The sequence below is a fragment of the Hemibagrus wyckioides genome, unplaced genomic scaffold (assembly GCF_019097595.1).
Source record: "Hemibagrus wyckioides isolate EC202008001 unplaced genomic scaffold, SWU_Hwy_1.0 Contig23, whole genome shotgun sequence".
Lineage (NCBI taxonomy): Eukaryota > Metazoa > Chordata > Actinopteri > Siluriformes > Bagridae > Hemibagrus > Hemibagrus wyckioides.
In genome coordinates this window covers 122,527-137,700 of record NW_026690784.1, presented here as the reverse complement: position 1 = coordinate 137,700, position 15,174 = coordinate 122,527, and the positions used below count along the sequence as shown (strand labels likewise).

The 15,174-nt window shown below is 36.7% G+C and overlaps 1 protein-coding gene, 2 long non-coding RNA genes and 1 other non-coding gene across 4 annotated transcripts; 2 read left to right on the top strand and 2 right to left on the bottom strand.

Moving 5' to 3' along the window:
- Positions 1 to 258: 258 nt before the first annotated feature.
- On the top strand, positions 259 to 3,311 carry LOC131350138 (uncharacterized). Its single transcript, XR_009204139.1, has 3 exons — positions 259 to 2,903; positions 3,022 to 3,139; positions 3,217 to 3,311. It is a non-coding gene; the product is annotated as an uncharacterized LOC131350138 (long non-coding RNA).
- A 92-nt stretch (positions 3,312 to 3,403) lies between these two features.
- On the top strand, positions 3,404 to 5,135 carry LOC131350137 (uncharacterized). Its single transcript, XR_009204138.1, has 4 exons — positions 3,404 to 3,523; positions 3,770 to 3,922; positions 4,048 to 4,241; positions 4,397 to 5,135. It is a non-coding gene; the product is annotated as an uncharacterized LOC131350137 (long non-coding RNA).
- Positions 5,136 to 10,402: 5,267 nt separating this feature from the next.
- On the bottom strand, positions 10,403 to 11,199 carry LOC131350136 (polyadenylate-binding protein 1A-like). The gene is made up of 3 exons (XM_058385395.1): positions 11,034 to 11,199; positions 10,620 to 10,813; positions 10,403 to 10,510 (listed from the first exon to the last, which is right to left on the bottom strand). Exons 1-3 carry the CDS (start codon positions 11,197 to 11,199, stop codon positions 10,403 to 10,405), a joined length of 468 nt encoding a protein of 155 aa, XP_058241378.1.
- Positions 11,200 to 12,578: 1,379 nt separating this feature from the next.
- On the bottom strand, positions 12,579 to 12,651 carry trnaf-gaa (transfer RNA phenylalanine (anticodon GAA)). The gene has a single exon. It is a non-coding gene; the product is annotated as a tRNA-Phe (tRNA).
- Between the last annotated feature and the right edge of the window lie 2,523 nt (positions 12,652 to 15,174).

The window sequence follows — 15,174 nt, the reverse complement described above, 5'->3', positions numbered from 1 at the left end:
TTCCAGGGCATTTCTAGGATTTGAAAACATCAGGGGCCGAGCCCGAAACAGCCGAATGATGGAGTCTGTTCTGGTCCATTGTTCACCTAAGTCATGTATGTATTTTAACTTAAATACTGCATTAGTAGAATAATAGAAAGTCATGATGTTCAGACTGTAATGTCTTAGCGCTTTAACAGTTTATATTTTATTTAGATCTATCTTTAGGCTTATTTAATTTAAGGCTTTTGTACATCTTGGGTATGGAATAATATTCAAAAGCGTCCTTATGTCAGGGGTTTTCAGAATCAGAAACAGTGGGCCTCCTTTTTGACACAACATACATTTATTAGCCGACTTTTATCAACTGTGTTAACATTAAAAATTAAAAGTTAGGCTATTATCTGAATAATAACATTGTTGTGTTTTCTGACCGTTTTTTTCATTGCTGTCGCGCTCAAGGGCTGTAAGGTGTTTCAGTAAACGGTAACAGTGCTCATATAAAACAGTCAACATTTACTTACTTCCTCTACACTCTTATTTGAGATAACACATTCGGGCTAGATTAAAATCATTCGGGGGTCGAGCCCACAATGAATAGCTCTAGCGACGCCCCTGTATGTCAGTGTTTACAGGGCACAGGTATTTGTGCATAGACACTACATAAGAAACAGAACCCTTATATAAAGACAGGGTCTGTAGCGTGTAAGCTGTTTCCTACATAAAGTGCTTAAAAATGAAAAAATAAACATCACAGCAGAAGAAAATATGAAGTTTACATACAGCGGGACAGTCGGACTTGGTCACTCATACAGAATAACTAATGTGTGCTGGGCACTCCTGTGTCCTGGGAATCAGTTTTAAACAAATGACCAGTGAGGATCTAAGCAGATTTTAACAGAAACTTGCTGCTCTACAGATTCAAAGGAAAAAAAGTTCAAATTCAGTCAATATTTCAGTATTCAGTAACTAATGCTTTGGTGTGTGATGGACAGTTACAGTATTTGTGCAGTAATCTTATTCTGCTTTACATAATAAACTATAAAAAATAAATGTTACTTGGTGACTGGTCAAATATCAACAATAAAAGTTGAGCTCTTGGGTTATTGTGTTGCTGTAGAACATCAGTAACTTTAATGTAGACTGCTGCTCAAGAGTTACTCATTACCTTAGCTTACTTAGCTAACTAAAGTGTAACTAGCCATACATGACATCATTAAGATAATGGCAGATTTATTCACATACACAATAAAATCAGCACTGCAAACTAACATTAGATTCATATTAAAGAAAATGGCCATTATGATGACCACAGGACGTGCTGACCTCTACCTTTTCACCAATATGATGTTGAATTGTTGTAAGATGAAATGGTATGCTACTGAGGCAGAGCAGGAATCTGAATAGAGTCTTTCTTCTGTTCTACAACTTAAAACTAATCCTGCGGGTCAGGCCACAGGCCATTGGTGGTCAGGTGGTGGGATAGTGTCAGGGTTTTCTTAAATCGTAGGCTACAGTATTTCAGGCTGTGACACTGCAGTGTTAATGCTCTACAGAGGTCAATAATAATGCATGTGCTGTTCCTCGGTGTACTCGCTGTGTTGTAACTGGACAACTGCTTCTTTTATTTTGGACAACAACGTTTTTTATTTTATTTTTTTTACAAGAGTAACAGAAAGTTTGATTTGTTACTTCAGAATGTAGAGCAGTGAAAATAAAAAGTCTCAAAGATTTCTATAGACTTTAGTGAAGTACAAACACTTAAAAAGATACTTAAGTACAGGAAGGACGTTATGACTTGCATAAGCCACTATATATGTGTCCATCATGCCAGCAAGAGTGGACCCCTGATCTGAAAGACCTCCTGAGAAGTGGATATTAGCCAGCCTCTGCCAGCACTTCCACTCTGTACATAATAGATCCACCTTTCAGGAGCTCAAGGTCATTTTTTTGGGTCAAGGTTAGGTTTTTGTAAAGCTGTTGGAACATCGCACCAAGTGTGGAGGAAAAGTAAGTGTATTTGTTCTTTACTACATTATATAAATTCTTTATAACATCCAGTCTGGACATATCTACAGTGATGCCTTGCAGCACAGCTTTTTAGAGTTTTCATACTCTTCGTTTGAGGAAGACCAACTCTGCTGTGGTGCTCCTTTCACCTGCCCAGCATGCACACCAGAAATGTTGGCTGTTTCAGCAGATGGAAACAGAAAGCTATACCGCTTTCATCTAAACGGAAGGTTGCTCTCTGCTTCATTGTTTGTATTGATTTATTTCTTTACCCACATATTTGGATGCTATGTGGATTTCTCATTTTTCTTTCTTGCTTAGCTCTGATGACCCTGCCTTTTTTGTGGGAGTCTTTGTGGCTGAAGACAGAGCAGTGTCTGCATTTATTGACACCATACAGAAAGCTGTGAAAAACGTTTTGCTAAGAATTTTAGTAGCTGCGTTGCTAAAATACACATTGCATCTACCTTTAGTCCAGAAACTTCAAAATCCAATTTGTAGAATTAATGGCATACATTATATTAAACCAATGTTTTTATTAATTCATATCTTGTGTTATGTGCGTCACAGACACATGGAAGAGGCACATTCGGGGACTCCCAGTAGCCAGCAGCGAGGGAGACTTCAAGAAGGACTTCTAAATTGGATGAGGAGGGGATGGAGGTTGCTGTGTGTCATCATGGATTCCTTCTGAAAGCTCTTAATATGTACAGGGGGAGATATTTGCCTAGCCCATGTACCTTTAAAAGGTGCTTATACCAACCAAGGCACACTTCTTTGCCATGGTATGGCCTGATGGATACTGGCCGTACCTGGAGAAAGTTGCCAGTGTCCTGCCTGCTCTACAGGAGCTCACCACCATGAAGCCCTTCCTCAGTGTCATGCATGCTCGAGCCCATGCTACCAAGTGTGAGGTATGTTTGATATTTTTGTATATGTTTACAAGCACAGAAATATTATGGCATAAAAATTGATATTTAAATATATAAATAAAGGTTTTGCATTAGCTTTTCACCCATTCTTGTCTGACAGATTAATTGAAGTGGTAAGAACCAGGAAGGTGCAGGGACAACAGCTAGTGAGGAGGTGGAGCAAGTCAACAGCTATCTCTCTCGTTGTGGTCTGACAACAAAATATATGTTAAAAGCAGGTGATTGTGTTTACTGTATTCTGCCATACTTAAAAAGAAATTGCCCATCATATAACCTATTTTGCTGTTTACAACAGCACGAGTGGATATGCTTACCCTGCATGCAGTGGGGTGGAACCAGAAGAAAAGCCTCTCTCTACATATTACACTTTCCATAATATATGTTAAGGCAAGTTTCTTATTAATGTTTTGTTGTTTCCTTTGTTGTGTGCTTTTGGCCTGTTGTTAATCATACAAAGTCAATATTGTATAACTCTGTTTATCAGACATGTCAGAGGCTCCAGGATGAGACTGAAAGAACAACAAAACTAAAAACAGAACTACAGTGCTCTGATGAAATGCTGTCACAGTGGATATCGGATGTGAAGGAATGGGCAGCTGGTGGTAAGCATGAGAACATAACAGAAAACACACTGTATCCTTTATCCAGTACTATTTGAGCTGTCAGGTTTGCAGATGTTTACACAAATTCCACTGTTGAAATTATGTGTTATATCATATATATATAGACAGATTTTCTGCTATGCAGTATATGAAGTATATGTTTATAGTTTCCTAATTGCTTTAATGATGTTGTGCAAGATTGCCTTGTGTATAGATATAATTGTGTTTTTGTTTGTTCTGTTGTAGCAAAACTTGCAGTCAAGAAGAAGATGCATGATCAAGTCATGTTAATGTTGCGACTACAAGAAGAAAAGAGCATTTTGGTGTTGGAGATGGTGCGACACTGCACATGGTTGTAGAACCTTGCAGTTGTTCTTAAGAAGAAGGTTGCTGAAGAGGGTGTGTTTAAGCCAAATAATAGTCCATTTGAAGTATGTATAATAATATGAGACCTTTCTACTCCATTAAAGTTCTGTGGCCTCAGGAATTAATCTTACTTTTTTGTGTCTGTTTTTGAGATGCAGAGAAAGGAAACAAAGGACTTTGCTGTTTGTTAAGAGGGAAACTTTCAGAGGTATCTGAGAGGTTACAAGTTGTCCTCCACCAGTACAAGACTGCTTTAGGTCCTGAGGCCTCTGTCCCACAGTTCAAAGAAGAACATCACACTGACCTTAGCAGTCCAGAATCCAGTGAGGATGAAGAGGCAAACACACTTGAGGTTGGGTATTTACTTATATCAAGAAGTATACATGTTCATGTTACTAGTGAAGCCTTATTTAATTGTGCATTTTAACACTTTACACACATTGTACATTATATAAAACAGACCATCTGCAACTTCTAAACTGACTTTTTTTGCTTGTATTTCCCCAGATTTAATCTGCACAGAAGATTTGCCTGTTGCCTTTGGCCACGTCAGACGCTTTACATGAACCCAGCATACTGTAAATGTCGTGGATAGAATTCTACATAATTGTCCTGAGAATTGTCATACTTTCCATACAGCAGTTATTAAGCAAAATGCCATGAAATATGCAGACAATCATGGCCCTTAAAGGTTGAATCTTGTTAACTTGAGTGACCTCATGATTTCTAGCACCATGAATTATTCATTTTTGTTTATCTTGCTTTAAATGACCGGTGTTCTTCACTGATCTATTTGCATAATTGAAGATATTGTAAGAATAGCTCGATAGTTCAGATACATTGGATTATAGATATATGTGATACTTGAAGGAGCAAGGAGTTAAGCTCAGAAAAAAATAAGACTTTTAATAAAACTTTGCTTAGTTTATTTAACAGGATATAAATAAACAAAGTGTAGCCAATCATGGTATTTTTGGCAGGTGGAAGACATTTTTAGTGGTAAAGTACTAAATCACCATTGATACTGAGTTTCCTGGACAAGTGTTGTTAACAGGAAGTATTTCATGAAAATGTGTAAATGGGTTAAAACGTATCTGCCGCTGTTATTATTGTCCTTAGTAGCGAACTATACATTGTCATGGAGTTTTACTTTCACATGACATATTTGTATATTTATTATATAATTTTAGCATTAAACTCTACTGTATTACAAAATACAACTATGCTTTTTTAGCAAATATGCACTGTTATTTATTTTGAAATGCAACAAATAAACTCCTTCGAATGTTGACTAATTGTTTTTTTATATTTTATAATTACAAAAGACTTTCCCACTTAATAAAAGGTTATGTATAAAGAGAAATGTGAATTATTTATTATATTTATTGTTTTAAAAGTGACATTAGGTAGCACCTTCCTTGGTACTCACTTTGATTACCTTCTTTAGCAAGTAACTTATTCACTTGAATTTTAAAATTTCTGTCAAAATCAGGTTCTGACTTTACAGATACACAGGGCCTGGACCCCTGAGTAAGCAGCTATTCAGTTTTATATACAGAGCTTCTTTTAAAAATCAGTATTTCCTGTAGGTGTGTAGAATCCCATACCTGCAAGCAAGCACAATTCGTGTGTGTGTGTGTGTGTGTGTGGGTGTGTGTGTGTGTGTGTGTGACAACCACTGTGTTTCTGACCTCTTAAAAACATTTATGGTACCTGCAGTTTTACAGTACAACTTTCAATTATGAAAAAAAAAATGCAAATTTATTAACCCAAAATCATTAACCCTATACACAGTGTTGTATAAAGTACCCAAAAGCCATACTTGAGTAAAAGTACAGGTATTTGGTTAGAAAATGACCCAAGTAAAAGTTAAAGTCAACCATTACAATTCTACTTGAGTAAAAGTCTTAAAGTATCTGAAATAAACTGTACTTAAGTATCAAAAGTAGTATTTTCATGAATGTATTCATGTATGGAAAGTAAAAGTAGAAGTAAATTAATAAAAAAGCAAGACTAAAAATTTGGAGAATTATGAATTTTATTCTGTATTGCTTTCTTTCTTAAACTTCTCAACAAGTGCACCACCAAAAAAATAAGACTTGCATGAAAGAAAGAAGAGGCCTTTAGAACTTAGTGAACTGTATTGTAATGAAGTGTACAGTATCAGTGTTTCCATACATGTGCACTTGTAACTAAGGCCATGTCCACACGTACCCGGGGATTTTTAAGAAGTGAAACAGAAAATGTATCGGCGTAAAAGTATAGAATTTGTTTCAAAAAAGTAGTGAAGTAAAAGTGAAAGTTGACAGAAATATAAAAACTCAAGTAAAGTACAAAAACTCTCAAAAAATACTTAAGTACTGTAACGAAGTCATTTTACTTCTGTTGCTGTATGCTGTGGATGGATCTGTGTGGACAGCCTGTGACCAGGAGACAGCAGTGGACAGAACCACTTGGAGACTATCACACCGTCACGGATCTGCCGTTACATCTGTCAGCTTGTGCCAGCAAGGAATTAGTGTCTATAATGAACTACAAAGAAACTACACGGACAGATACTAGTGAGTACAGATGGATAAACTATATTTTATATACTTCTGTAAAGCTGCTTGGAGACAATGTCCATTGTTAAAAGAGCTATACAAATAAATTGAATTGAATTGAACTGAATTGAACCTGTGAAAGGGCGACTTATCACTGAAATTCAGTCAATGAACCAGACCTCAGATCTCAATTCAGTGTCTGTTCCTGTGCTCAATCTCGGCCACAAGCTCTGCCTCAGCAATGGCTATTGCAACTACCTCAAGCTCCCCTGCAGGGGCACCTGCAAAAATTGGGATATGGACAGAGTTTGACTCTCAAGTCCTTGCATCCCAGCTGCATCACACAACTGGCACTGACGCCTTAACTGAAATGAAGCGGTACTCAGAAGAGAAGCCGATTCCAAGACTGACTACTTTGTTGAAAAAAGAATGAACCAGTGTTCCCATCTATTAGCAAGCTTGCCAAGAAACACCTGGGAGTCACTGCATCATCTGTACCCACAGAAAGGATTTTCTTGAAGGCAGGACAGTTAGTATGCCAGAGAAGAAGTGCAATAAAATGGGAACATGCTATTGTTTCTGAACAAAAACCTCTAAGTCTTAACAGGGTGTATAAAAGGGGCTACAGGGAATATTTCCTTGGACATAGGAGGGCTTTGGGGGTATAAAGCCAAAGACAGAATCAGATGTATGTGCTTTTCTTTCATTATTTGCACTTTATTTACTTCATTTTTACAAGCAATTGTGTGCACTTTTTTTTAATAAAATGAGGCAGATGTGTCTAATGAAAGGGATAAAAGTTTTACAAATATTTCTTCTCCAGTAATAATTTTGTGCACTTTGTTTATTTAAAATGTATTTGAAATGTATATTTGTTTTAAATTTATTTGTTTCAAAACAAAGAAGTGCTAAAAGAGCATTTTTTACTATATTATTGTTTCTAAATGAAAACCGAAAAAACAATATACATAGTATAAAAAATATAGTATAGTGTGGTCTAGTATAGAATAGTATAGTATAGTGTAGTATTGTATAGTGTCGTATAGTATAGTGTAATAGAGTATAGTATAGTATAGTATAGTGTAGTGTAGTGTAATAGAGTATAGTATAGTATAGTATAGTGTAATAGAGTATAGTATAGTATAGTATAGTATAGTATAGTATAGTATAGTATAGTATAGTATAGTATAGTATAGTATAGTATAGTATAGTATAGTATAGTATAGTATAGTGTAATAGAGTATAGTATAGTATAGTATAGTATAGTATAGTATAGTATAGTGTAATAGAGTGTAGTATAGTATAGTATAGTATAGTATAGTGTAATAGAGTATAGTATAGTATAGTATAGTGTAATAGAGTATAGTATAGTATAGTATAGTATAGTATAGTATAGTATAGTATAGTGTAATAGAGTATAGTATAGTATAGTATAGTATAGTATAGTGTAATAGAGTATAGTATAGTATAGTATAGTATAGTATAGTATAGTATAGTATAGTATAGTATAGTATAGTATAGTATAGTATAGTATAGTATAGTATAGTGTAGTATAGTGTAATAGAGTATAGTATAGTATAGTATAGTGTAGTATAGTATAGTGTAGTATAGTATAGTATAGTATAGTATAGTATAGTATAGTATAGTATAGTGTAGTATAGTATAGTATAGTATAGTATAGTGTAATAGAGTATAGTATAGTATAGTGTAGTATAGTATAGTATAGTGTAGTATAGTATAGTGTAATAGAATATAGTATAGTATAGTATAGTGTAGTATAGTATAGTGTAGTATAGTATAGTATAGTGTAATAGAGTATAGTATAGTGTAATAGAGTATAGTATAGTATAGTGTAATAGAGTATAGTATAGTATAGTGTGGTGTAGTGTGTAGTGCAGTATACCATGGTAGTATAGTATAGTGTAGTATAGTATAGTGTAGTATAGTATAGTATAGTATAGTATAGTATAGTATAGTATAGTGTAGTATAGCATAGTATAGTATAGTGTAGTATAGTGTAATAGAGTATAGTATAGTATAGTGTAGTATAGTATAGTATAGTGTAATAGAGTATAGTATAGTATAGTGTAGTATAGTATAGTGTAATAGAATATAGTATAGTATAGTATAGTGTAGTATAGTATAGTGTAGTATAGTATAGTATAGTGTAATAGAGTATAGTACAGTATAGTATAGTAAAAAGTAATGTAGCATATGATATGGTGCTATGTGGTATAGAAGTGTACTATAGTGTTATATAGTATAGTGTAGTATAGTGTGGTAAAGTATAGCATAGAATATTATATCGTAATATAGTGCAGTATCTATTTTATTTTATTTTATTCATATTTTATATTTATAAACAAGATCTGCTATGAACCCTCTGGTTTTGGTAGAAGTAAATGTTGCTGAGACAAAAGTGTTCAGCAATGATAGATTAAAATGCTTAAAAAAACGATTAAAAAAGTTTTCATCATTATTATTTAAGTATAGTTTAGTGTTATATTGTATTGTAGTGTAGCAGTGAAGTATAGTATACTTTAATACAGTATAATAGTGGGTGTAGTATGGAATAGTGTAGTATGGTATTTTGACATAGTGTTCTAGTATATTTCTGAAATATTTATTATGAGTTAAAAGTCATTGTATATTTCTTTTATTGCTAAATTGATCTTAATTCATTTTATTTCGGCTTTGTGTATATGTTTGATTGGGGGACTACAGTAATGCTGATAAAGAAACCGCCTGCTGTAACACAAAAATTCCCTTATGGGATCAATAAAGTCCGTCCGTCCGTCTATCCATCCATCCATCTATACTCACACGAGTATCTGTCTGTCTATCCATCTATCCTCACTAGTATCTGTCCGTCTATCCGTCTATCCTCACTAGTATATTTTTATTTTATTTTTATTAGATTATAATATTTATTAGATGATTATAGTAGTAGATTTAAATGTTCTTGGATAAATAAACATACACAAAGTTGATTTTGAAAATTTAATGAAAATACAAATGAGGTAAAATAAAATCAGGTCTAATATTATTTACAATAATGTCAGTGTAAGTGATTATTATTTACAATAATGTCAGTGAATAATGAAGTGAATTACAATAAAGGTTTAATATTAAGAATAAGAATAAGAATAATACGAATAAGAATTAAAAATATAATAATAACAATAATATAACAATATAACAATAAGAAGAGGAATAAAAAAATAACAATAATAGTAATAATAAAAAGAAGAAGAAGAAGAATGATGGGGTTTATAAATTCTTCCTCGTATTCTTCTTCTTTCTCTTCTTGTTTCCATCTCTAAAAGTCCTCTTGAGGACAGAAGTCAGAAATTCATTTTATTTCCTGTGTTCACTGTGATGTGATGTAATGATCCATTTAAATATGAATCAATATCAGAAACATAATCATACACGATCTTTAACATGTAATATTTAGCATGCAGAATATTGTTATTGTTGTGTGTGTTTGCTTTTTGTTGTGTTTCGGACCTGAAGTGGAGCTGGAACTCTGATTTCTGAGACACTTGTGTCAACAGCTGTGTCCTTACGGACAGCTGTCTCCACGGCTTCCAGAGTTTCCTCTGGGGCAGCTGTCTCAGTAGATTCCACCCTGTCATCTTAGGCCGTTGTCTCCATTGCTTCCACATGTCCCTCTGAGACCGGTGTCTCCACTACTTCCACAGTTTCCACCGAGGAAGCTGTCTCCACAGCTTCCACAGTTCCCTCTGGGCCAACAGAGAAGCTGCACTTAGAATCTAAACCCTGCTGTTAAAAGTTATGTCCTCAGCAGTGGAATTACCACCTGATGTTGACTGAAATACCCTCATAAGACCAAACATATCTCTGTTTCGACAATATAAAGAGTTCAATGCAATTAGTTTAAAAAGGAATGTAAAAAATCCTGATATTTGAACCCTGGCTGGTAAAAAGACACTAATTTACACGTGACTTACACTTGCTGGTCGTTCAGGAGTTTTCCGTTCAGCCGTTCGATGGCCAGCGCCGCCGCCTCCGCTGACTCGTACTGAACGTACCCGAAACCTTTTGATTCCACAACCTTCAGGAGAAACACAGCGTGTCAACACACAACAACACACTAATCATGAAACTCAGATATTCAGCTATTCAGATATATATATTCATATATAACAGCTCAAAGCTCGAACCTTGCATGACACGATCCTCCCGAACACAGAGAAAGTGTCAAACAGGGAGGTGCAGTCAATGGACCAATCAAGGTTCCTGATGAATATGTTCCCTCCCTTGATGGGCTTGGCGGTGGGTTCCCAGTTAGACCACATGACACGCATGGGTCTCCCCAGGAGGAGTTCAAAATTGAACATATCGATGGCTCTCTCAGCTGAGGGAACAGAAATAAACCATTCATTTTTAATTAAAGTCTATTATAGTCTATATATAACTCATCCAAATATCTTTTCATATCTTTTTAGTACCATTTAAAACATGACCATATCCATATAGTAAAACTATAAAATACTACAGAAGTTACACATGTAGCCTTAAATCTGCTGCAAAAACAGGTAAGAAACAGTGTAGAAAAAAGAAAAGGTTTGTTTTACCGTCATCTCGATAGCGAAAGTTGACGTACGCGTATCCGAGAGGAGAGCCGGTCTTCCTGTCCCTGCAAATGTGGACAGATTGGACGTGTCCTGCAGGTCTAAATCTATTAGAAAGTATCACCTCTGATACTTCAGGGTGAAGATCTTTCACAAACAGTGCAGCCATTGTATAAAACAGTTAAAAGTGGTGAAATGCTGCTAAATGGTGTAAAATCGCTGCTACACAAGGGGCACTGTTTCTCTGTCGATAGCTAAAGGTGGTCTGAGGTTGGTTGCTATGTACGTCATCAGGTGATGTTCAGAACAGAATTCGGAATTCTACATGACCTCATGACATCATGTAAGCAGTTAACATTAAACAGTTAAGTTCCAAACCCCAATAATGAATCCAATTCAAAATGGCTTTTAATATTAATATAGAAACACTGTATAGGCCTGGACAGGAAAGAGGCTGAGCTGCAATTAATCCCCAAAAAACATTCACTGACTACATTTTCAATGCATAGATATTAACCTAACGTAAACACTACTCTTTCAAGCTGCATTTAAACTTTTGCATTTAATATACATATATATATATATATATATATATATATATATATATATATATATATATATATATGAGAGAGAGAGAGAGAGAGAGAGAGAGAGAGAGAGGGAGAGAGATTTAATTTATTTTTTTAAATTCACGATTGTCATGGATATGGAACAGGATAATACATGAGACCATTCAGCAACGAATCTTTATAATCTTTATAATTGTGCTACCACCGTTTTGTCACAGCGGCGAGAGACTGCTGGTTTTGTTCCGGAAATTATTCATTTACTAATTAAGCACTGAGCGGGAACATGCACTAGGAGAATATTAAGAACAAAAGGCCACCCTGGCAGCGGTGGGATTTGAACCCACACCTCCAAAGAGTTGAAATGTGGATTGGCTGTCCATATCCTCCACCTCCTGTTGAAGTGGCTTGTTCATATGAACTTACAGCATGTGTGTCCAACCAGCATGGGAATGCAGCCCAAGGTTGTGAATCACTTATGTTCACACTGCACGATTTTCAAAGTAGTCGGATCACTGTTGTTTTCACGCTGCACGACTGTCTGGGGGAGCATTCAGTTGCTGCTGTGTGGCACATAGCGGTAAAGGGGAAGCACACGCACGACAAGGGTGGGACTCGACCCCACGTGGGCAGAGCACAACAGATTAGCAATCCAACGCCTTAACCTCTCAGCCACCTCATCGGGTGGCAGCGCTTCCAAGGAGCCTTGTCAAAAGCAGGGGTTTTCTAATGGCGTGCAGGCTAGGAGGCTACCTTGCCAATGATTTGTATGCAGGTATTGAGGCATACGGTCACGTAAACTGAAGGGTGCAGGCTAAGCGTTCAACAAGAACCTAAGAGTTCTGTAGCATACTAGTATTTTGCTCTCGCCTCAGACCAGGGGGCTTTCAGATCTTTATCCTGCGCTATTTCCACGTTTTGCCGTTTTCAAGTCTGAGGCATAAGTTGCAGAACTGCGCTGGTTGACTACACCGCCTCCAGCTGCCGAAACCCGGGATCGAACCAGGGACCTTTAGATCTTCAGTCTAACGCTCTCCCAACTGAGCTATTTCGGCACCCCTGCCAGGCCTCTCCTGTATGTGTGAGTGAGCAGGATTTTGTCGGCACGACTGCGCACCACGTCCAGACCGGAGAGGCAAACTTCTTTTGAAAGCGGTAGAGCTTTTTCCTTAAGGGCATAGACAGAAGGCATGGGAGCCTTACACCACTCAAATCCCACGCTACCCGAGGGCGCTGGTGGGGTTACGCGTGCGTGGTAAGAAGATGACCAAGTCATTCGGCCAGACAAGGAGGAAGCCTGGCACGGGCACTACAAATGGTCTGCCGTGCGACTAACACGCCTTCCACTTCACCAGCTCTACAGGAGACATCTAACCATTCCCAAGGAAGGAGGGAGCTCGGCCTTGGCTCGCGGCCGGTCACTGACCTTGAATGGTCTCGGCTTAAGGCCCCGTGGTCAACCGCCACCCCTGTAGCCATGGGAGGAAGGAACGCTTCTGCTTAAAGAAGAATAAGAAATGTGTTTGAATCCACATTTTCTAAAGGTGACTATATTATTATTACTATTATTTTTTAAATTATTTTTTAACCAGTCTGCTCTGATAAAAATATTCAGCCTGATCTACCTAATAAAAATAATTATGTAGTTCAAGTAAGACTAGTCTTTGTATTTATTACTTAATTTTCTATATGTAAGAAATACTTCTTGCTCTTAATTTCTGCATTTCCTTAGTCATTGTTTTGGGTTTGCTCTACTTAACTTTGAGAGTTTTAAAAGTGTATTTTTATTGAAACTTAAACCTAATTTTTTTTAAAGCTTCCATATTACTTAACTTTGAGTGGACCCTACTTTGTTTTTCTAAATGTACTAGTCACATTTGAAAGTTACATTTACTCCCATTTTCTGGTCAGGAACTAGGCATTTCCTATGCATTACAGGTAAAATATGAATTGTGTAATTATGCATTTTGAAATGCAACTTCACCCAGCACAAGAATAAAAGGAAGGAGATTTTTTATTATATGCACACACTCATGAACAGTCAGTTCTTCCAAAATGCACTTGGTCCTGAATTTACACAACATGAAATAAAGTAAATACCAGATTTAACAAAACAACAACAACCACAGAGTAGTGCGACATGCATTGGGAGAACCTGAGAAAATGCTGTTTAACATGAACAACTGTAAAACAGGGAGCTTACTGTGACTACCTTCACTGCCATCTGTATGGCTTTTAGGTTTGCAAGCTGACCTTGAGACTATGTACCTTAGAGGAAATGTTTTGTTCACATCCTCATTTTAGCACAGGGTTCTCAATCGTGGAGATCAAGGACCCCTGCCCTGCCCACTACAGATGACATAAACCAGGAGTCTTCAGTGAATCAGAAGCATGAAGACACCATCTGAGTCTCACTTCCACCATGAGAGTGAAGTGGGGAAAGACAACGTGAACAGGTATACAGAGCACTGATTAAATACAGTATATATTTATGACTCAGGTTTAGGATCTAGAGGAGGACCAACACAATATTAGGCAGGTGGTCATAATGTTGTGGTCGGTGTATGTAGCTATATATTGCATCTACCTACATAAAGCACTAATCTGGTGTGTGATTTACAAGTCATACGCTACGCCTTGTTCTCAGATTAGATTAGCAAAGTGATCTATACTAACTACTAGGGCTGCACAATTAATGGATTTTCTAATGGTGATTACGATTACAGATGCCACGATTACATAATCGTTCAAAGCTGCGATTACAAAAAAAAATCTACTTACGTTATTCAGCGTGCTTAAGGGGTGTTTATTGCATGTTACGTTGTGAGGGGCGAATAAAGACTTTTAATTGGCCTGATAGTCTGTAGGCGTGTCCTTATCAACTCCGATTATCCACTTGTGCATGTCTATCTCATCATGTTCATTTAAAGAAACATCAGATAGTTTACAAAGTGTTGCTGAGAAGAATCAAGAATTAGAACCGAAAAGACATGACTTTTGACTAACATCTTCTGTGCACACACACACACGCGCGCGCGCACACACACGCGCGCACAGGTCAAAATACAGCAAGAGTGTGCACTGGAATATGCTCTAGAACCATGCTCGCGGTACTGTAATGTTCTACACCTATCGGTCTGCACAGCGCCGCTTTCACACCATGTGACTAAAACACCTTACAGCTCTTGAGCATGACAGCAATAAAAAACGGTCAGAAAACACAACAATCTTATTCTTGAGATAATAGCAACTTTTAATATTTAATGTTAACACAGTTGATAAAAGTCGGCTAACAAATGTACACTATATTGCCAAAAGTATTCACTCACCCATCCAAATCATCAGAATCAGGTGTTCCAATCACTTCCATGGCCACAGGTGTATAAAATCAAGCACCTAGGCATGCAGACTGTTTTTACAAACATTTGTGAAAGAATGGGTCGCTCTCAGGAGCTCAGTGAATTCCAGCGTGGAACTGTGATAGGATGCCACCTGTGCAACAAATCCAGTCGTGAAATTTCCTCGCTCCTAAATATTCCACAGTCAACTGTCAGCTGTATTATAAGAACGTGGAAGTG

What these genes read in the sequence shown, in the direction of transcription:
- LOC131350136 (XM_058385395.1), bottom strand. Translation starts at nt 11,199, where the DNA reads ATGGCTGCACTGTTTGTGAAAGATCTTCACCCTGAAGTATCAGAGGTG. An exon ending in CTTTCGCTATCGAGATGACG is followed by an intron (nt 10,814 to 11,033) that starts GTAAAACAAACC and finishes CTGTTCCCTCAG; the next exon opens with CTGAGAGAGCCATCGATATG. An exon ending in GGAGGATCGTGTCATGCAAG is followed by an intron (nt 10,511 to 10,619) that starts GTTCGAGCTTTG and finishes TTTCTCCTGAAG; the next exon opens with GTTGTGGAATCAAAAGGTTT.